The 22,870-nt window shown below is 32.8% G+C and overlaps 1 protein-coding gene across 2 annotated transcripts; it reads left to right on the top strand.

The window, feature by feature from the left end:
- Positions 1-1,288: 1,288 nt before the first annotated feature.
- On the top strand, positions 1,289-21,364 carry LOC134262685 (WD repeat-containing protein 41-like). Of its 2 annotated transcripts, XM_062745055.1 has the most exons (14): positions 1,289-1,362; positions 2,405-2,514; positions 3,330-3,378; positions 11,396-11,518; positions 11,758-11,820; positions 12,120-12,234; positions 13,647-13,718; positions 15,699-15,812; positions 16,521-16,675; positions 17,444-17,568; positions 17,832-17,972; positions 18,183-18,273; positions 20,445-20,513; positions 20,694-21,364. In XM_062745055.1, the coding sequence occupies exons 1-14, from the start codon at positions 1,306-1,308 to the stop codon at positions 20,766-20,768; spliced, it is 1,359 nt and encodes a 452-aa protein (XP_062601039.1). In that variant the 5' UTR covers positions 1,289-1,305; the 3' UTR covers positions 20,769-21,364. The 2 variants fall into 2 exon arrangements, with proteins under 2 accessions (XP_062601039.1, XP_062601040.1); XM_062745056.1 differs by lacking the exons at positions 20,445-20,513; positions 20,694-21,364 and having other exon boundaries at positions 17,832-17,976; positions 18,193-18,273.
- The last annotated feature ends 1,506 nt before the right edge of the window (positions 21,365-22,870 follow it).

The raw sequence follows: 22,870 nt of genomic DNA, 5'->3' as shown, positions 1-22,870 counted from the left end.
GCTTTTGAAAATCATAAGATGAAAAAATCAAGCATTTGTAGATTACTGCTTGTTGCGTTTCTTTTGCGTGTCAGTATATATCATTGATTAATAGATAGAAAGTATCACTTGACAACAAATATTTTTAAAAAGATATTTTTTTTTAAAAATTGTACCAGAAAATGTGCATATTTAAAGAGAAATGCACCTGCTTAATTCTGTCTTTTTTGTGAAAACCATAATTGCAGATATAATATATGTTTATCATTGAAGAGCAAGTTGGACGTGAATGGTCTCTGAAAGTATGACATGTAAAAGACAAGACCCCTGTAGAACCCGCCATTTGCAATGTACTTTCACTTCCAAGTCTTAACATTTGGACAAAATAAACAGGGAAAACTACTTTCCAGAGGCTATTCAAGTCCAACTTGCCCTTCATTGATAAACATATTTTGTGTCTGCAGTGATGGTTTTCACTATGAGCACGGAATTAATTAGGTGCATTTTCTGAAAAAGTATGCATTTTTAAAAAGATTTTTCTCAATTTAAATATTTTTCCAAGTATTTTTTATCAAGTGATACTTTCTATCTGTTAATCAATGAAAATTTTATAAACTGTAAAAGTTTTAACTTTATAACTCACATAGTTTTGGAGTTATTGTAAAAATAAATTTTTGGACATGTTGACCTTTGACGAAACCTTAAACAAAGAAAGATAACTCAGATGACACATAGCAGATATTAAAAGAAAGTAAATAAATGTTTTATTCTTCACAGAAGAACCTTTGAGTTAAGTAGCTATTCATTTAGAAGAACTTTGATAAAAGAGTGGTAATTTCACTTTTATATATACTGATTTTTACATTTTTATTTAAATGAAAGAATTTATTCAAGTGCTATCATTGGATAAAGTTTGGTCACCCATACCAAATGCATTTCATTATTATAATCATGCAAAAACTGCAAAAGAAAAAAAGGTGACATGCATTTTTAGTATCACAAAGAGTACTAAATTAAAAATATTTCTCAGGTATAACAGATGTTAGTTTTCTAAATTACATGTATACATGCATCATATATATACACTGTATATTGCAGTGAACGTTTGCGTCGCGCTTATCATTTAATCATTTAATTGAATTTCAATATTACCATGATAATGCTTTAATAGCATTCTTTAAACTTGACTTGGTTCTTTTATTTACTTTAAAGTATTTTACACAGTGTTTGAACAATTTGCTCAGAACATGCTGAATGCGTTCTAATTTTAGTCGGGTTAGTTTGTAATACAAGTATTTATTTTACGCAACTCGATTCCGATGTCAAATGTCAATGTGGCAAAAATTATGGAAAAAGGGGCAACAAAAGGAAGAAGACACAGAGGTATTTGATATATTTATTTATTTATACACATAATATGTTTGACATTTATAATATGTCGTGATTTTTGAATGAAATATCCACATGGCTTTCGGAAACATGATGGATGTAAACAGATGGTAAAGTGAAAGAAGGAGAGTGTCATCCGTTATCGCATGGCAAAATGTTGGGGCGTCAATAATACAAAGGTCTGCTTTTGTAATGCCAGCAGAACACCAATATTTAAAGTAAACCTCGCTGCACCTTAACTGAAGACTGCTCAGTACCTGCTACAGAATGTCAGTGCTCCTAGCCCTCTTTACTTAGTTAACAGGTCCAGTACAATCACTAGATTTAGCTACGTAGCTTGATTTACCTACTTAGCTTTATTTACTTACCTGAGGTAGCTTTATTTAGCTACCAAATCAATTAATTTAAATAAAAAAGCATTTTTTCTCAGGAAGTGCAGAAAATCTCATTTTGATGCAGTGATCATTTTCAACTTTGCACTCATCTGAAAACAATTCATGTAAAAATCACCCTTGAAGAATTGTCTTTTTCTGCGCAATTGCAATCAAAATTCTGAAAGTTTTAGGGCTATGTGTGACATTTAGAACAGTTACTCCTTGATTGAAATGACAAAGAAGTCCAGTTCTGGTTAACATGATAATAGGTCTGTAATCATTCAGCACAATGTGAAGTAATCATACTCAGTCATGCCTCATCGCACCCTATAGAGAGGACAGTTAACCAAACAATGGAATTACATGTTTTGCTCCAAATTGTCCAAACGCAGCAATGTATAAAATATCTCTGCTTTGGATTGTTTTCCCTAGTATAAATATTAATATTCATGCAATTAATTGCGATTTTTTGTCTCATTTTCATGAAAAGAAAAATAGTGAAAAGTTTCATTGAAATACTAGTAGCTAAATAAAGCTACCTGAGGTAGGCAAATAAAGCTATGTAGGTAATTCTACCTACGTAGCTAAATCTGGTGATTGTACTGGTCCTGGTTAACTACTAGCAATTGAAAATTACTGATTCACATATATTTATGTTACAGCATGTAGAAGAGTTGAATGGCGAGCAGACATGTAATCCTTTCACTGAGATATACTTTCTTCAGCATCATACCGACATAGTGCGGCACCTACTAATTATTGATGAGAGAAGGTAAACATTTTCATTTGTCTAACAGTCTTGTCCAAAGGTTAAATTAAAATAAATTTATTATACATGCAAAGGAAATAAAGTAAATATGCAGTTTTACTGTATTCATTTTATATAGGGTAATTACAGTATGAAAATATATGCATGCATGAAAAACATGGAGGAATTATGAAACGCTAAGAATTAATTGTTGCCCTTTCCATCATTTTATTTTATGAATAAATGATTATTATTAAATCTTAGGTAGTTTTGAACATTTAAATTCTTTGGTAATATTTCTACAAAACAAATATAACAGTAACTTGATCCGAAGAGCAGTTTCACATCTATTGTTAAAGGATCATCAGACCAAATGAGACGCGATGCATTGAGTTTGATCTAATGATTGATCTGCACCTGTCAACAAGAAATGATATGGGTCTTTGGACCAATTTATTGATATAATGAATTTTATTATATACCTCTAAAAAATAAGCAAAATATGAATATAAAGAAAACTTAGGGACTAATTACATACCTTTTGTCCAATAAACAAAGTATTAGAAAAACAACTAAAACTGTGCACTATGGCAGTCTCAGAGAGGGGTGATATTGATTCATGCTGTCTTGGATTAATGTATAAAAACCTACAGTAAAATTGAGTGATACATATTTGGAAATATATTGAATTTAGCTATTATATTAATAAAACAATTTGCTTTAACCGTGTGACATATGGAAGATGGAGACACCTTTATCTGTTTATTATGTGTACTCTTGTCAGGGATTTTCAGATACATGTACCTATAAACCTGTTTATTATTATGTACTTTCACCAGGTGTGTCACTGCAGGGGATGATGGCATTGTTGTTGTATGGGACATACAGGTATTGTTTGGCATTAGTATGTTTAATCATTTAATCACAGGAGTTTGTGTACCTACCAATTTTACTGAAATTTTCAGTACCGTTAAATTAAAAAAAATGTAATACCTATCATAATAACATGCATTGCAGTGATTGCACTTCTTGTTTTATTATTATAAGTATTACATATTTTTTTAATTTATTGAAAATTTCGGTAAAATTAATAGTTACTGTTACACAAACTCCTGTGGTTTAATCCAGATTATTATCAAATCATGTAAATTGTAATACTTATGTAATTTATAATTTTTTTTAGAATTATTATACCCGCACTTTCGAAAGAAAGTTCGGGTATATTGTTGTTACTCATGTCCGTCCGTCCGTCCGTCCGTCCGTCCGTCCGTCCGTCTGTCACACTTTTCTTCCCTGAACTCCTCCTACATTTTTCACAGTAGCTTAATCATCCTTTGGGAGATGGTTGGGGGTGTCATGTAGATGTGCAGTAAGGTTTCAGAATTTTGATTTTGCCCCGGGGGATCAAATGGGGGTCGAAAAATGACGTTTTTTATACAAAAACCCCCTTCTTCCCTGAACTCCTCCTACATTTTTCACAGTAGCTTAATCATCCTTTGGGAGATGGTTGGGGGTGTCATGTAGATGTGCAGTAAGGTTTCGGAATTTTGATTTTGCCCCGAGGGATCAAATGGGGGTCGAAAAATGACGTTTTTTATACAAAAACCCCCTTCTTCCCTGAACTCCTCCTACATTTTTCACAGTAGCTTAATCATCCTTTGGGAGATGGTTGGGGGTGTCATGTAGATGTGCAGTAAGGTTTTGGAATTTTGATTTTGCCCCGGGGGATCAAATGGGGGTCGAAAAATGACGTTTTTTATACAAAAAGCCCCTTCTTCCCTGAACTCCTCCTACATTTTTCACAGTAGCTTAATCATCCTTTGGGAGATGGTTGGGGGTGTCATGTAGATGTGCAGTAAGGTTTTGGAATTTTGATTTTGCCCCGGGGGATCAAATGGGGGTCGAAAAATGACGTTTTTTTATACAAAAAGCACCTTCTTCCCTGAACTCCTCCTACATTTTTCACAGTAGCTTAATCATCCTTTGGGAGATGGTTGGGGGTGTCATGTAGATGTGCAGTAAGGTTTCGGAATTTTGATTTTGCCCCGGGGGATCAAATGGGGGTCAAAAAATGACGTTTTTTTATACAAAAAGCCTTTTCTTCCCTGAACTCCTTCTACATTTTACTCAGCACCCTAATCATCTTTTGAGAGATGGTTGGTGGTGTCATGTAGATGTGCAGTAAGGTTTCGGAATTTTGATTTTGCCCTGGGGGATCAAATGGGGGTAGAAAAATGACGTTTTTTATACAAAAAGCCCCTTCTTCCCTGAACTCCTTCTACATTTTACTTAGCAGCCTAATCATCTTTTGAGAGATGGTTGGTGGTGTCATGTAGATGTGCAGTAAGGTTTCGGAATTTTGATTTTGCCCCAGGGGATCAAATGGGGGTCGAAAAATGATGTTTTTTATACAAAAAGCCCCTTCTTCCCTGAACTCCTTCTACATTTTACTCAGCAGCCTAATCATCTTTTGAGAGATGGTTGGTGGTGTCATGTAGATGTGCAGTAAGGTTTCGGAATTTTGATTTTGCCCCAGGGGATCAAATGGGGGTCAAAAAATGACGTTTTTTATACAAAAAGCCCCTTCTTCCCTGAACTCCTTCTACATTTTACTCAGCAGCCTAATCATCTTTTGAGAGATGGTTGGTGGTGTCATGTAGATGTGCAGTAAGGTTTCGGAATTTTGATTTTGCCCCGGGGGATCAAATGGGGGTCGAAAAATGACGTTTTTTATACAAAAAGCCCCTTCTTCCCTGAACTCCTTCTACATTTTACTCAGCAGCCTTATCATCTTTTAAGAGATGGTTGGTGGTGTCATGTAGATGTGCAGTAAGGTTTCGGAATTTTCATTTTGCCCGGGGGGTGGGGGGGATGGGGATCAAATCGAGGTAGAATTTTTATATATTTTTTTTTTTTTACATATATTTGACATGTTTAATCACCCTGCATTCAAGAACTTCCCTAATATCTTATGCTGCAATAGCTTTAAACCATGATCATTTAGAAAATGATTGGTTTGTTTTGTGTATGTGTAAAATGGTTTTAAAATTTGAATTTTCATATGGATGGCAAAACGGGGCTGGAAAAATATGGCACCTCCCTAACCCTGGTGGTCATGATTTGCACAAACTTGAATCTACACCTCTTGAGAATATTTCCATATTAATCATGCTCTTGGTGTTCCTGAAAAGAAGAACTTTAAAGATGTGTTTCCTTTTATTCCTTAATAAAACTTTGATCCCTAATTGTGGCCTGACCCTAGCCTGAGGTGATGATTTGAAAAACTAGAAATATGTCTATAGGACATGGATGTCCCGCCAGATGTGTATTACTAATGGTACATTAAACAAGAGGCCCATGGGCCACATTGCTCACCTGAGTACTGAAGCTAAGAAAAAGTAGAAATTGGTTTATTATTGAAAAGTTAAAATCCAAAAGTAATCCCATGATGAATCATGGATTTGCTTTTCTTCAAAGAATTTTCCCATATATTTCTATGTAAAACTTTGGTCGGCCATTTTGACCCCGCCCTACCCCCTGGGGTCATGATTTGTACAAATTTGAATCTACACAACCTGAAGATGCTTCCATATAAATATGATGAATTATGGATTTGTCATTCTTGAGAAGAAGATTTTTAAAGAATTTTCCCATAAATTTCTATGTAAAACTTTGGTCGGCCTTTTTGGCCCCGCCCTACCCCCAGGGTCATGATTTGAACAAACTTGAATCTTCACTACCTGAGGATGCTTCCATATAAATTTGATGAATTATGGATTTGTCATTCTTGAGAAGATTTTTAAAGAATTTTCCTATATATTTCTATGTAAAACTTTGGTCAGCCAATTTGGCCCTGCCCTACCCCCGGGGGTCATGATTTGAACAAACTTGAATCTACACTATCTGAGGATGTTACTCCATAAGTTTCATCTTTCCTGGCACAGTGGTTCTTGAGAAGAAGATTTTTAAAGAATTTTCCAATATATTTCTATATAAAACTTTGGTCGGCCATTTTGGCCCTGCCCTACCCCCGGGGGTCATGATTTGAAGACATTTGAATATTCACTACCTGAGGATGTTAACCCATAAGTTTCATCTTTCCTGGCACAGTGGTTCTTGAGAAGAAGATTTTTAAAACATGCCACCAAATTTTCATTAATTCCCAATTATCTCCCCTTGAATGAGGGCATGGCCCTTCATTTGAAAAAACTTGAATCCCCTTCACCCAAGGATGCTTTGTGGCAAGTTTGGTTGAAATGGCCCAGTGGTTCTTGAGAAGAAGTCGAAAATGTGAAAAGTTTACAGACAGCTAGACAGACAGACGGACGCCGGACAAAATATGATCAGAAAAGCTCACTTGAGCCTTCGGCTCAGGTGAGCTAAAAACTAAAAACTAAAATTTGTATTTGTGTATAAAGTTTGATGAAAATATCTTAAACAGTTTTTTTTTCAGAATTGAAACTAAAATATAAATAAATTGGATATAGATAATAAATTCTCATCAAATTATGTATAAGTGCGTGTTAAACATAAAAATGTCTTAAATTATTTCTTAAAAACTAAGCAAAATACATATTAAAGAGGAGGGAGGTCAAGGTCACAGGAATGTGCAAGATGAAGTTTTTGATGCAGCTGAATAGCTCTCACTAATACATATTAGCTTATTATGTTTGATAAAAATATCTTGAATGATTTAATGAAACTGAGCTTAACACTTTGTTTTAAGAAAAGAGAAGTCAAAGGAAAGGTTGTGGTCAAAATGTTGTTCTAGCTGAAAAGCTTACATCAGTGTAAATTTACTATTATCATATGAATTTTGATAAAAATATAATTAATGGTTTATTTGAAACTTAGATAAACACATATTTCAAAAAGTGAGGTCAAGGTCAAAAGAAAATTCAAGGTCAAAATAAGTTAATGCAATAATAGCTCTCATCAGTATGTATTAGCATATGAAGTTTGATTAATATATCTTGAACTGTTTATTCAAAACTGATCTAGTCTAAGTCAGTGAGGTCAATATCACAGGAAATGTCAAGGTAAAAAAGAGTGAAGCATTGTAAAGCTTTAATTGCTTACATCAGTATGTATCATCATGTGAAGTTTCATTACACAACTTGAATCATTATGGTTTCTCTAAAATAAAGCTAAACACTAATTTTAAGAAAAGTTAAGTAAAGGTCAAAGGAAAGTAAAGGTAAACAAGATGTGTTTGTGAAACACTATGCGCCCGGCGGAAACAAAGTTCAAAAAATCTATTTCTAGCATATTGGTCACAGTCAAGGTCACAAGGTCACTGACCGTGGTGTCATTTGAAAGAACTTAATCAGTGGAGTATGCATCCCAAATATGAAGTCCCTATCTACTATGGTTTAAAAGTTATGGCCAAAAGTGTAAAAAGCTATTTTTAGCATATAGGTCACAGTCAAGGTCATTGACCATGGTGTCATTTGAAAGAATTTAATCAGTGGAGTATGCATCCTAAATATGAAGTTCCTATCTCCTATGGTTAAAAAGTTATGGCAAAAAGTGTAAAAAGCTATTTTTAGCATCTAGGTCACGGTCAAGGTCACAAGGTCATTGGCCATGGTGTCATTTGAAAGAACTTAATCTGTGGAGTTTGCATCCCAAATATGAGGTTCCTATCTCCTATGGTTCAAAAGTTAAGGCAAAAAGTGTTAAAAGCTATTTTTAGCATATAGGTCACAGTCAAGGTCACAAGATCATTGACCTTGTTGTCAACTGAAAGGGCTTTATTAGAGGAGTATGCATACCAAATATCAAGTCCCTATCTCCTATGGTTAAAAAGTTATGACAAACAGTGGAAAAAGCTATTTTTAGCATATAGGTCACAGTCAAGGTCACAAGGTCATTGACCTTGATGTCATTTGAAAGGACTTTAATAGTGGAGTATGCATACCAAATATGAAGTCTCTATCTCTTATTGTTCAAAAGTTATGGTCAAGGTTAAAGTTGACAACAGACAAACAGACAAACAGATAAACAGACAAACAGACAGGACAAAAACAATATATGCCCGGGATCTATCGATCCGGGCGCATAAAAAATATTGCCACAGTTGGATAGTTTACATCAGTATATGCATCAGCATATGAACTTTGATAAAATATCTAGAAAATAATTTCTTTGAGCTCGATGGAAAGACAGATGGAAGGGTGGAGGACGGACATGACAAAAACTAATACATGTATTCCTAATCATGGCGTAGCATAAAAAACTTGAATATACATTATATGAGGATGTTTCCATATATATCAAGAATATACATGCAAATTCAAAGAATTGTGGTCCTTTGCTTTCTGTGTTTAAGTGAATGGGATGCCATAATTTATGGCAGATTGTGTATCAAATATGCATCCCTATCATATGTCACTTTATGAAAATTAGGTCAAAGGGGGGAAATCATCGCATGCTTGAAATATTTTGTTGCAGGTAAAGTACATGTCAAATATGAAAGACCGATCTCTTTTCAATCAAAAGTTATATATATATATATAAATATATAATATAATATTTTTGAAAAGTAGGTTAAACTTCTAGGTCAAGATCAGAAAGTCAAAAGTCATGATATATTTAGAAAAGTCTTTTCACATGTAATATACATGTATAATTTAAATGCCATATCTTTTCTCTTTCAAAATGATTAATTTAAAATGTTATTTTTTGGAAAGTAGGTAAAATTTTGAGGTCAAGGTCTCACTTGGGTTAAAAAATCATAGTACATTTAGAAAGTTTTGTGGTAATGTACATGTGAAATATGAAAGCCCTATCTCATATTATTCAAAAGTTATGATCAAGGTTAAATTTATTGTGACGGATGCACATACTGTCAAAGATGGCCAGACTGACAGACAAATAAGATTTAATGTTCCTGGACCCTTTCCCCCAAAACAGGGGGCAATAATGCCCTTGCTGTTCTTGAGAAGAAGATTTATGATGGAAAAAATCCCCTGCATATTTCTTAACGCAAATCAATATTGTGTTTTTATGTCATTTAATTGTTTGTTTGTTGTTAAACATCCCTCTCAGGAATTTTTCACTCAAATGGAGACACCCCCACTTGAAAAATAATGAGGACAAGTCAACATTCATTTTAGGAGTTTTCAACCATTAAGACGTAAAGAGACAGGAACTCGATCCTTCCCCTCACCCCATCCCAGACCCCTGTTTATATTCATGACATGTATGCAAACTTAACTGCTTGTTTTACATTTTTAAAAAAATATGTTAATAGCCTATTTACAAATACTTTAATGTGGTCCATCTCTTTGAATGATTTTCATTCCTAATTCTAGGAGGATAGGTTGATGAATGAAATGTCAAGCAATCTTATCATTGATGCACTTTTATTTCATTTAATGCAGTCATATTGTGAACATTTCCAGTTAGAATCATTAGGAGAGTGGGGATGACCTCCAGGGGGTTCAAAACCTTTATACCATTAAATTTACATAACATAATAACACAAAAAGCGCAAAATTATGTATGGTCAAATGGAAAAAGTTTCCTACTATTTAGGAGTCACATGATCATTTGCCATTACTGTTTACAGGGACTGGAAGTGTATCTTGAGATCCCTCCCCCCCCCCCCCCCCCGAATTTGCAGGACTATAATATAAAAAAGACTTTGGATGCCCTCCACCCTAGAAAACAGACACCACCATAACTTCTCCTTTTATTTGCTTCTCAGGAAATTCTGGTCTGGAAGTCCCCCCTCCCTCTCAGAAAAAAATTCTGTATTTTGTAACTGAATGTAACATCGATAACGGGCGATAACTCTTTAGAATGTGAAATTCGTCTTATTGCAGCATCGGATGACCTTTGATCCTTTAAACTTTAACCTAACCAGTTGCATTTCAGACTATTTTACCCAAATCTATACCAAAACGTGTACTTACCGACTGCCATAGCTCCAACTTCATGAAATATAATCCAATTAAACACAAAATAATTCCAACTGACATACATGCAATGATGTGTACACAACACTACGCCTAGTACTGCACGTGCAGTGCTATAGATCTAAAAATGATAATGGTAAAACTAGTACTTAAGTTAGGTACGTGACACAAGCCCAATGTGATGCAAGTCTTCAGATACATTTACAGTATAAGAAGTTAAGAACAAATTTAAAATTATTATTTACAAAAGATGTTTTATCTTAACTTTGCCATCTAGGCCTATTTCCAAAAACAGGAAAATAGGGTGTGTTTGCGTGTGTGTGTTGATGGGAGAAGGGTGGGGGTTGACTAAATTGATTGGGTATACATGGTATATGGCAGCTTTCAAGGTGTTTCTGCCTAATCAAGTATTAAAAAGTTTGTACATTTTGGAAAAAATCATCAAAAACGCTTTAAACTAATTTGAATAATATTTGTTGTTGATCTACATGAGAAAATAGATTTAAAAAGTTCCAATTATGGGCCAAAAATTTAACCCCCCCCCTTTGTTTCAAACCTAATTTACATCATTAATTGAATTCTGTTGTTTAATTTCAGACTGGTAATGAATTATGAATATGAAATACATGTACCTATAAGATCGAGGCCCATGGTGACGGGTCACATGTTCACTTGAGAATATTATGCTCAATTTGATGAGTACATGGAGGCCCTATTATGTAAATTATTAAATTATATTGACTTTTTCTTTGGTAAAGCCTAATTTTAGAGGAGTGTGCATTTAGAGGCAAACACCTTAGTGCGGGTATTACTGTCTCATGACAGCATCTAGTTATTTGTATTTTTATTTACAAACATTGCTGAAGATCTGTTATTAAAGATATAAACATGCATAATTAATTATTCAAAACAAACAAAAAAAGGATCAGGATATAATTTATCACTGATAATTTCTTCAATGGTTTTCTTTTTATTTCATATAGTTATGTATGAAGTTGATAGTTTTGGAGGCTCACATAAGACCTGTGACATGCTTGCTGTCTTTTCGTCTAAAAAATAAGGATTCCCATTTGCTCATTACTGGATCATCTGACAAACACATTAAAGTAAATTCTTTATATTTTATATTAATTTAATGAAAGGGAAAGTAATTTCTGTTCCCATCTTGATAGGGTACATGTAAGTAATGATTTCATGTGCCAAAAAAAAAGAAAAAAGGAATTAATTTGGCAAAATTTAAGACTTTCTTTGAATCTTTTTAATTAACTTCAGATGTGTTATGCAATCATTATGTTTATTGCCAGTGTACTAATTATAATGTATGGAACTTTCTTTTTATTCGTAGGTGTGGGATATTGAACAAGGCAAATGTGTTCAGGACGTCACAGAACATGAAGCTTCTGTTAAGGTGACACAGCAAATTTTATACTCATGTTATAGTGAACCTGTACAGTAAAACACCTTTATTCTGAACATGCTTATGACAAATTCATGCTTATAGCTAGTGGTTTTTATTCCTTTTGTTTTTATTTGAATTATTATCAGATTATAATGAATTATGTTAATCACAAATCAAAATTGTTTGTCTTCGGTGTTGTGCTATAAGCATGTTTAACTTTTATGCACTATGTTTGAGCATTGTCAATAGAAGCATACATTCTGCTGTCATTCACTGCCTGCACTATCTATGTTTTTTTTTCTTTTTAGTGCCTGCTTCCCATTCTTGATGATTTGTTTTTGTCTGCGGGGGAGAAGCTTCACCTCTGGACAGGGAGTGGTATACTACTAGATACATGTGTTCTCGATAAAGAGAAACAAGAAGGTAAGAAAAGTATTATAGACAAGGGTCTCACCCAAAAATAGGAATGTAAGAGACGTCTTATAGACAAAGGTCTCACCCAAAAACAGGAAGGTAAGAGAAGTCTTATAGACAAAGGTCTTACCCCAAAACAGGAAGGTACATGTAAGAAAAGTCTTATAGACAAGGATCTCACCCAAAAACAGTAAAGTAAGAGAAGTCTTATAGGCAAAGGTCTCACCCAAAAACAGGAAGGTAAGAGAAGTCTTATAGACAAAGGTCTCACCCAAAAACAGGAAGGTAAGAGAAGTCTTATAGACAAGGGTCTTACCCAAAATACAGGAAGGTAACAGAAGTCTTATAGACAAAGGTCTCACCCAAAAACAGGAAGGTAAGAGAAGTCTTCTAGACAAAGGTCTCACCCAAAAACAGGAAGGTAAGAGAAGTCTTATAGACAAAGGTCTCACCCAAAAACAGGAAGGTAAGAGAAGTCTTATAGACAAAGGTCTCACCCAAAAACAGGAAGGTAAGAGAAGTCTTATAGACAAAGGTCTCACCCAAAAACAGGAAGGTAAGAGAAGTCTTATAGACAAAGGTCTCACCCAAAAACAGGAAGGTAAGAGAAGTCTTATAGACAAAGGTCTCACCCAAAAACAGGAAGGTAAGAGAAGTCTTATAGACAAAGGTCTTACCCCAAAATAGGAAGGTAAGAAAAGTCTTATAGACAAGGGTCTTACCCACGAACAGGAAGATAAGAGAAGTCTTATAGACAAGGGTCTTACCCAAAACACAGGAAGGTAAGAGAAGTCTTATAGACAAGGGTCTTACCCAAAACACAGGAAGGTAAGAGAAGTCTTATAGACAAGGGTCTTACCCAAAAATAGGAAGGTAAGAGAACTAGTATAGACAAGTGTTCTACCCCAAAAAACAGGAAATATAAAAAAAAATCTAATGGTGAACAAGACCACAGTGACTCAGGTGAGCATTGCAGCCCATGGACATGTGTTTGTGTTTTTTTTTTTAAATTTATCTTTTCTTAATAAGAGTGAATATAATATAAGTACAATAAACTTGTCTTAAATGGACAAAGAGTTAGATTAAACTACTCAAATTTTAGCATTACAGTAAAACTCGTTTAGTACGCACACGGATATTGCGAATTCATGGATAAAGCGAAGTCATTTTAGATCCCCAAATAAAAAAAATAATCAATTTCTTATATGGATATAACGAATTATGGTTATAGCGAAGTAATTTCATAGGCCCCAGTGACTTCGTTATAACCTAGTTTTACTGTATTGTGAAAATTTGGAATATAAAACATCTAGATGAAAGAAGTGACAAGGTACATACAAGTTCAGAAAATTTACATTAGGTCATTATATATTATAAGCAATATTCATTATGTTTACTTACAATATCTAAATTTATTTCAGCTGACATTTCTCTGTTGATTTCTACAAACCAGAAGAATGAAAAATTTGTGACTGCATGTGACAAAAAACTAAGTAAGTGATTCATTTGGATTATTTGAATTATAAACTACCAGATAAATACATCTTTTAAATTACTTGTATACATGTATTTCAAGAAATGCTGTAAATAAACAAGAATTTTCATGTACAGAATTTTTTGGCCAAAATAAATAAAATAACCTTTGATTTCCCCAACACAACAGACCCAAATAAATTCTGTCAATTAAAAAAAAAATTAACTAAATTATTCAAATTATAAATATTTTTGAATTTAAAAAATGAAAATTCATCAAAATCCATGCTTTTGAACAAGTGTGCCATGTAAGGTCTTTGAAGAACTTTGTCTGTGTAATTAATACTGGAATCTTTTTGCATTACAGTATATATGAATTTAAGACGTTCAATTATTTAAGGATCCAAAAATATTGTCTCTGTATATAAATACAATGTAGTTAAATTCAGTTTTACATTGATTTGAGATATTTTGTTTCTTCAACTGAATGATATTATTATGATTTAATTTAATGTTAAATTTCGTTTTTAAATTCCATCTCTATGATACTCTAGCTGTTTTAAAATTTGAATTGAAACACACTTTAACAGATCCTGTCAAAATAAAATTATTTAAATCTCTTTACCTACCCAACTTGAGACTCTGAGAATTAAGGGTTGAGTTAAAGACCCAATTTTTTTACCGTACGGTTACCTGAGGAGGGGGAGTGGTCAAAGTAACAGTGGTGTTATTTACCTGGAGACTCCCAATACCCAAGATGTCAAAAATCTGTGTATATGTAGCATTACACAGGAAGTCTGTGTTTGGTAATCAGGGTCAACATTACGTGTTTTGTGTCTGGTTTTGAGTGAAACTACGTAAAATAATTATTTTAATGTGGAATTTATTTGTAAATTAAACGCTTTCATCGTAATCATGGTAATGTTTTGAATTAAAAAAAAATAAGATTCATGTATATCATTTTAGAAAATGTTTTCCTTACATAAAAGAAAAATTCACGAGTAAAACTACAAATCAATAATATTTATCGTTTTTTAATCTTCAATAAAAGAAATCACTTGATTAAAAAAGTCTGACAATTGAAATAAAAAAAAAAATATTGATCCACCTTATGATTCGTCGAGCATGTGAACATGCATTTACCGCGATCGGATTTTTTTTTTATAGCCAACAATGTTGTCCAATATATTCCATACTTTTTATTCTTCGTGTGTTAACAAAATGTTACGGTTAGAAAGACTACTTTTCAGAATCGAATGATTATCTTCACATTTTCATTACGCATAAATACAGACGCTAAAGGAAATTCGAGTATTAATTCTGACATCAATTTCTGTGCAACATCAATTTCTGTGCAACATCAATTTCTGTGCAACATCGTGCGGATTGTAGCCATAGTACAAAATAAAACATCTTTTAAAAACTATGCTATGCCGTTTTTTTTGTGCTGAATACTTTTCTTATATCCCATTTCTTAAAAAATAATTTAATTCGTCGGACTTCTAATGACGGCAATTAGAGCCGGTTTCTGTGGACGCGGTCTTTTTTTTCTACAGATAAACGTGGACAATATAAAACTTACAAGTGACAAAAAACAATGAAGATAGAAAAGAAATATTTTATTATGTCAATGTTTTAATAATCTACTCACAATAATTTTTTGAAATAAAATTCAAACATATTGGAGTTTTCTAATCCGCGTGTATACTATGCGGGTACATGAAAGCGTTTCACGCGGGACCAGGTAATTGTTTTCAAAACATATGCAAACTCAGATGATCAGGAGGCACGGGTAGCTGAGCTGTCAATCAAATCAGAAGCTATTGTTTTATTAATGATTGACAGGCGGTAAATTATTGATCTTGAATCAGGTAGATTTTGGGGGCGTTAACATAAAATTGGGTGTTTAAGGGGCATATAATATAAGCTTAATGTAATATCTTTATTTTTTTTAAACATTTTTGTCTGTTACATTTAAATGAAGAAATTTCTTTTCATAGCTGTTTATTCCATCAAGGATTCCCTTAATTTGGATGAGGTAAACTACAGGATATGTATGCTGAAGATACTGCCACCACACCTAGAGGCCATACGTGCTTTGATTCCTGTGTCAGGTACATGTACATGTATACATCAGGGATCGTGTTCATTTAAACCTTACACTGATCCTCAATAATAAATGAATTTAATAACATTTTTCTACTACTGCATTCTTTTGAAAAGATATTAAAAAAAAAGTCCAAATCAGAGAGAAGGGGTATTTTCTAATGTGGAAATGTTTGCAGGGACAGCATTATTTGCAAGCTTTTAATTGATACACTATTCAATATTGTAAACTAAATTTTCACAAGATGTGAGAAATAATAAACATGCAATTTGAGATATTTTATTGGCAAAACTCTTTTGCAGCAAACAATCCTGTTAAATTTTAGTCTAAATAAAATATTTCCACACTCCCAACTATGAGTCATTGATTAGTTTAAATTTATAAATTGCAAATAAAAATTGTCTTGAATACTGTAAATCACTTGTTATTCGCGAGAACTTTATTTTCGCGTAATTACGCAAGACAGTGTGCTCGCGAAAATTACTTTTTGCGTATAATAGTATTCCTTAAGATTATATAGAGCAATAACCATAGTTCATGAAAATTTTGTTTCGCTAATCAAGAGTCAATGACTATCTCACGAAAATAAGGTGTCACGAAAATTTAGTGATCTGCAGTATTTCATTAGTTTTTAAACAGTATTATAAAAAATGGGATAAATCATTAAGATAGAACTACCGGTAGTTGCTTTGATTTACTCTATTCTATATTCTAGATAAATTATTTGCCAGTGGCTCATTAGATGGCACAATATTACTGTGGTCATCAGAAACATTTGCACCTCTTAAGAAATTGAACACCATGTCAGAATACAAGGGGAAGGCCAATGTTTATCCATACAGTGTGCAGTATATTGCTTGTGAAAACCAGGTATATATAAACATAATAAATGTATTGAATGTTTTCAATTTCAACTGGACTGGGTAATTTGTTGGTCATTCTGTATTAAAACAAAATGAAATTCAATAAACATTTGCAGCATATCTAATAATTTTAAAAAGGAATACACAAGTGATTCCTTGATTTTCTTATTCATACTTAGTATTCACAACATGTTAAAGCTAGTACACATTATGATGTCATATGATGTAATTGTTTTTTTTTAAAGTAATAAAACAGTTAAACACATCAACAAAACAATGTCAGCGCAGGGGCATAACCTATTTTATTTAAGATGTAATAATGTATAATATTACGGAGATTATTCCAAAAATTAATGAAATTGTTGCACAAATCCTATGCCCTTTCTCAACAGATAAAAGTTTTATGAAACTTACAGCGGACTGTAAATGTTTACCCTGTTTCAACTTAAAACAGGGTTTTACTATTATACGTAGCCTTAACTCACTTGCGTATGCTTTTCTTCTTCATTTTGAGGTGCAGATCATATATGATCATAAGAAATCCTGAAGGAAGAAGGGTGATATATATGTATATATATATATATATATATATATATATATATATATATATATATATATATATATATATATATATATATATATATAATTAACCTAAAGTTTTCAACCCAACTATGCCTTTTTCAGTGGCTTTATTTAGACAGATACCCCAGCGACTGTATTGTGTGAAATAGATACTTGAACATGATATTATAAAAGGTATTTTCATTGGTTTCAGAGGTACTTATTGGTAGCTATTGGTTGTGGTTTTGCAATATTTGACACACTCTCTAACAAGCTCCTGTGTAAGAAACTAAAGGCCCATTACTCTAAAGTCACTCAGCTGACACTTCTCTGTAATGGGTAAGTACTGTAACCTGTATTTATGCTAAAAAAAGTTATGTTTAATATGAAAATGTTGTCGTATTACTTTGTCTTTTTAATAGCACTTTATAGGCAAATATAGCAAATATTTTATAAGTGTAATAATTAAGGTAAGTTAAAAAGTATTATCTTATAAAATAGTTTCTTAATTTGACACAAATTGCATTCATATTGCATTCATATTTTTTTATAGGGAAAAAATCTGTAACTTTTTGGTGATTAAATAAATTTTTCATTTGAAGGTTGTTGCTTGCTACATGTTCTGAGGATGGAAGTATCCGTTTATGGGGTCAAAGGTCACAAAGTAGCACTGGAGAAGAGTTAATGTTGAAATCATCAATGGGACTTAGTCCAATAGAGAGGTTCTTACATGTAGACATCAAGTAAGTTCATTTTTAAATTAATTAACAGTATTTTGATTCCTTGATTTCTGAAATAAAAGAGAACAATGCAGTGGAGTTAATTTTAAATTTAAGATGCAAGTTTTATGGAGTTACCCCCAGAAAATCTGTGTTTGTACTAATTGAAAATCAAGTTTTCAGAATTGCTATTGTACGAACAGAAAAGAAATAAATTCTGCCTCATTTGTCTAGTTTTGGTCAGCTTCACCAGCACAGGGGATCTGACCCAGTTCCTGAACCGGTCTTGCTTGGGGAGTGTCTGGGACACTGTGGGTCTGTGATGGTATGGTATGTAAACTTAAGGAATTTTAGTTTTAAAATTTGATCGTTTTTAGCTCTACTGGTCAGAGACCAGAAGAGCTTATGCGATAGTAATGCGTCCGTCGTCCGTCCGTCTGTCTGTCTGTCCGTCTGTCTGTCTGTCTGTAAACAATTTTTCAAAATGCTACTCCTCCTACAGTTTTGGTCCGATTTCAATATGACTTGGCACACAAGTAGACTACACTAAGATACATAATTTTGTGCATCGGTTTTTGATTTCGATGAATGGTGTTGCCGTGGTTACTAAAAATAGAAATTTCTGTGAAATTCTTTCAAAATGCTACTCCTCCTACAGTTTTGGTCTGATTTCAATATAACTTGGCACAAAAGTAGACTACACTAAGATACATAATTCTGTGCATCGGTTTTTGATTTCGATGAACGGTGTTGCTGTGGTTACTAAAAATAGAAATTTCTTTGAAATTCTTTCAAAATGCTACTCCTCCTACACTTTTGGTCCAATTTCAATATTACTTGGCACACAAGTAGACTACACTAAAATACATAATTCTGTGCATCTGTTTTTGATTTCGATGAACGGTGTTGCCGTGGTTACTAAAAATAGAAATTTCTTTGAAATTCTTTCAAAATGCTACTCCTCCTACAGATTTGGTCCGATTTCAGTATAACTTGGCACACAAGTAGACTACACTAAGATACATAATTCTGTGCATCGGTTTTTGATTTCGATAAACGGTGTTGCCGTGGTTACTAAAATTAGAAATTTCTGTGAAATTCTTTCAAAATGCTACTCCTCCTACAGTTTTGGTCTGATTTTGATATAACTTGGCATACAAGTAGACTACACTAAGATACATATTTCTGTGCATCGGTTTTTGATTTCAGTGAACAATGTTGCCATGGTTACTAAAAATAGAAATTTCTGTGAAATTCTTTCAAAATGCTACTCCTCCTGCAGTTTTGGTCTGATTTCAGTATAACTTGGCACACAAGTAGACTATACTAAGATACATAATTCTGTGCATTGGTTTTTATTTTGATGAGTGGCAAGGATCATTTTTCTATTTATTGCTGATTTAAAGTCTCAAGTCCCAACTGCTACTTTTCTCTTCCTTTGTTTTAAGTATAAACCAGTAGAGCTACAGTCTCGACAGAGACTTCTGGTTGTATATCTTTATAAGGAGCTCTTCTTTTAAAGGAGGTCAAAATAGTCTGAAAATGGCTGCCACCCCCAGCCTCTTTAAAAATATGTTGTACACAGTAGGTTAAATTAACATGTACTTCACTACAATGGAATTTCTTATGTTCTAGAATGAAAACAAAGACATATAGTAAAGAATAGGGAAAGGATGTTTCTATATTTACAAAAAAAACTTAATTAAAGTTGATTTATTGATGGAATTAATGTTGTTTTACATCCCATTGGAGAATTTTTCACTCATATATAGACATCACCTTATACTGTTGAAGGGCTTCAAATTTAAACCTTTACTCGGCACTCAGGGCCATTGAGCAATGAGGGATCTTTATTGTGCCAGCACCTACTGTGACACAGGGTCTTAGTTTTTAAAGTCTAACCGAAGGACTGACAACTTTTACTTAGAAGTGCTAAGCACTTGGCAAAGGAACACGAACCATCGACCTTCTGATCACAGAAAAAGCTTAATTAAAGTTGATAAATACGCAAACTAAAATAATTTTTTAGACATTTTAAGAATTAACTTAATTAACCACCTAAGTTATACTGTGTAACCTGGGTTAGGGCCTTTTAGCTATCAACCACGAAGCACTTTATAAAAATGCATAAACTGCTCCAGCCCAGGTTATACCACTATAGCTTAGGTAGCTTTTAAATTCATTCTTTATTATTTAATGTTTCACTTTGAAGCTTTGAAATTATCTTTTGAAAATTCCTTCAAATTGAGCAATTTTACATGTCATGTCAAGCAGATTGGTAGGTTTTGGCAAAAAGTCATTGTGATGTAGGCAAAAGACGTGTTACAACCAAAACTAAATGATATTAAGTAAAAAAAAAAAAACAAGACTCCTGTAATTTTGTCCATGTTTTTGAGGATGGCAACTAATGAAAAATGTATCAAATTTGGTAAATTATGAATGTTAAATTGGTGTAATTTCTTCAATATTTAAGAATAGTATTTTTCTGCATTGCAGAAAATAGAGGACTGTGGATTTGATGGAATGATTTCCTGTGGGGCAGATAATCTAGTCATTTCTTGGAAGGTACATGCATGTTTTAATTGCATCTAAAACGACAGTTTCTACATAATCTCTTTTCCTAGCTAATATTAAAGAGAAATTGATTTTGAATTGGATCTTTTAGGGAAAAAAAGATCATATACATAACCACATACCAGTAAAATGTGATAATTTCAGAATTTCACAATAAAATATTTTTTACAGAATACTGAATTGCAGAAAATGAAGAGAAACCAATTCATTCAGGACCAAGTGTTGAATGCTAGTGGCATTGTTTAATTTCAGACACTATTTGGAGACACATGAAGTCAAAGAATGATTGACATGCAATTATCTGTGATTTAATTTTTATCTTTATTCAGGGCCTTTATTTTCAATACCTATTGTTGTTAAGTTTGCAATTTGCTACAATCACAAGCATCATTATTACTATTTAATTAAAATCAAAAATTAGCATTTTATTCATATCCATGACAAACAATGCATAATCTGAACAAAGCAAAAAATTTGTTCAATGGTAAATACATGTAGTTTTGAACGATTTTGGTATGTGGAACTTAAGGTCAAGATCTAGTGAATGAAAGGTGCCTACAGATTTATCCAACTTGAGAAATAAATTCCTTTATTGATGCTTTACAACTTTAGCTTGGTCAAATAAGGTGTTTCGGGGCATAATTTGTAGGTAAACAAGATGAAAAACTGTATTTTAAACTGTCATTTTCAATGAAAATTTAAGAAAACCAGTCATGAATATGGGAGTTTTTTTCGTATTCGGCAAAGGAAATGTATCCAGATTGCCTACAGTCTCACAGAAAACGGTAATTAGTATGTTCATGGCCTCTTCTTTAAATCAATATCAAATTTAATATAGGTATCCGGTTTACTTTTCATATGATTTCAAATTGAATGACATGAAAATACCCTATTTTCTACATAAATCTGCTAAAGCCGTAAAGTACGGGAAAAAGAAAGTTGAAATTGATTATGACGTCATAATGGATCTAGCACCAAAAAATTAGTCTCAAGTTATTTACTAGATCTTGACCTTAATGACAAAGAAAGTTGGAAGTCTTAACCACTAATTCTTAAGTATTTTACTTCTTAAAGTATTTTACTCTTAGTATTGTGAATCCTTTATATTTCGAAATGAGATTATAATGTTTGACTCTAAGCAATTTTTCATTGTTTTAAAGCAGCTTTTTAACCAAGATCATTGTGCATTTCTTCCTTATTTATATCCTGGAATTATTTTTGATGTTGTATTTTGTCATTATGACAGAGAAAAATTTGGTTCATATATATATATATATATATATATATATATATATATATATATATATATATATATATATATCGACATCTTAAGCAAATTATTTATTTCAGAGTTACTTGATAAAGTGAATTCGTTTATAAGCACATGTATTTAATGCTTTGAATGTGTTGGATTGTACAATAGACATTTTTATTTTGTCTGTCAAACATTCGAATATACATGTATTACTGTGGTGCTTTGATTGTGCAATAAACATACGTTACAATAGGCATATCTTAGAAAGTCATTACAACCAGATGGGATGTGTAATACTAGTGATACCGTACAATAAAGAAGTCCCACTGCTCAATGGCCGAGTATTGGCCTTCTATTACAGCTGACGTCTTTATAAGAGTGAAATATTTTTGAATAGGACTTAAAACAACTTATGATTAATCAGAATAAAAGAGATTTGTCACACACTGTGACATTCTGTCAGCAAACCAGTAAAACTGTATTACAAATGGAATGATTTCATTTCTTCCAGACTGAGCTTTCCCATAGCAATACCAACAACCACTTGCATATAGTGTTTATGTCTCTCTACTGGTTTATATAGAGATTTACTGGCATGTTCTGAGTACGATCATTTTTTAAACCAAGGAAGACTAATGGATACATTATTAATGTCTGTGAATTTTCAGCTTTTTCGTATACTACAAATGACTCAGAAATTGAATGTTTGCAAATACAATATTATTCGCTATATTTTGACTGTCAGGTTTCTAACCAATTTTTATGTCATTTTTGAATATTTTTAATATCCCAAAAGAACCAAAATGAATTTGAAATACCATATACGGTACATGTATATATTGGATTCCGAAATTTCAAAAGAATCCCTACAAACAAAGATACATTGTGGGTTCCAGTAAATGTTCAACCAAGCCTTTTTCTTTACTCCTCACTAAGATATTGACAGAAGTGAAGGAAATTGACTTCAAGAGTACTTTGCAACAATATATTCAAGAAGTGGTGTGAATCAGATGTGGATACTCAAAAAGGAACCTTTGGGCAATTTGAAGTCAAAAGATTTTACCAAAATCAACAGCTTAAAAACTTACGACTT

This window comes from Saccostrea cucullata, unplaced genomic scaffold, assembly GCF_032062105.1.
Source record: "Saccostrea cucullata isolate Sc308-1 unplaced genomic scaffold, CSIRO_AGI_Scuc_v1 ctg624, whole genome shotgun sequence".
Classification (NCBI taxonomy): domain Eukaryota; kingdom Metazoa; phylum Mollusca; class Bivalvia; order Ostreida; family Ostreidae; genus Saccostrea; species Saccostrea cuccullata.
Note: the sequence above shows the minus strand (reverse complement) of the source record. Positions and strands in the feature narration are given on the sequence as shown.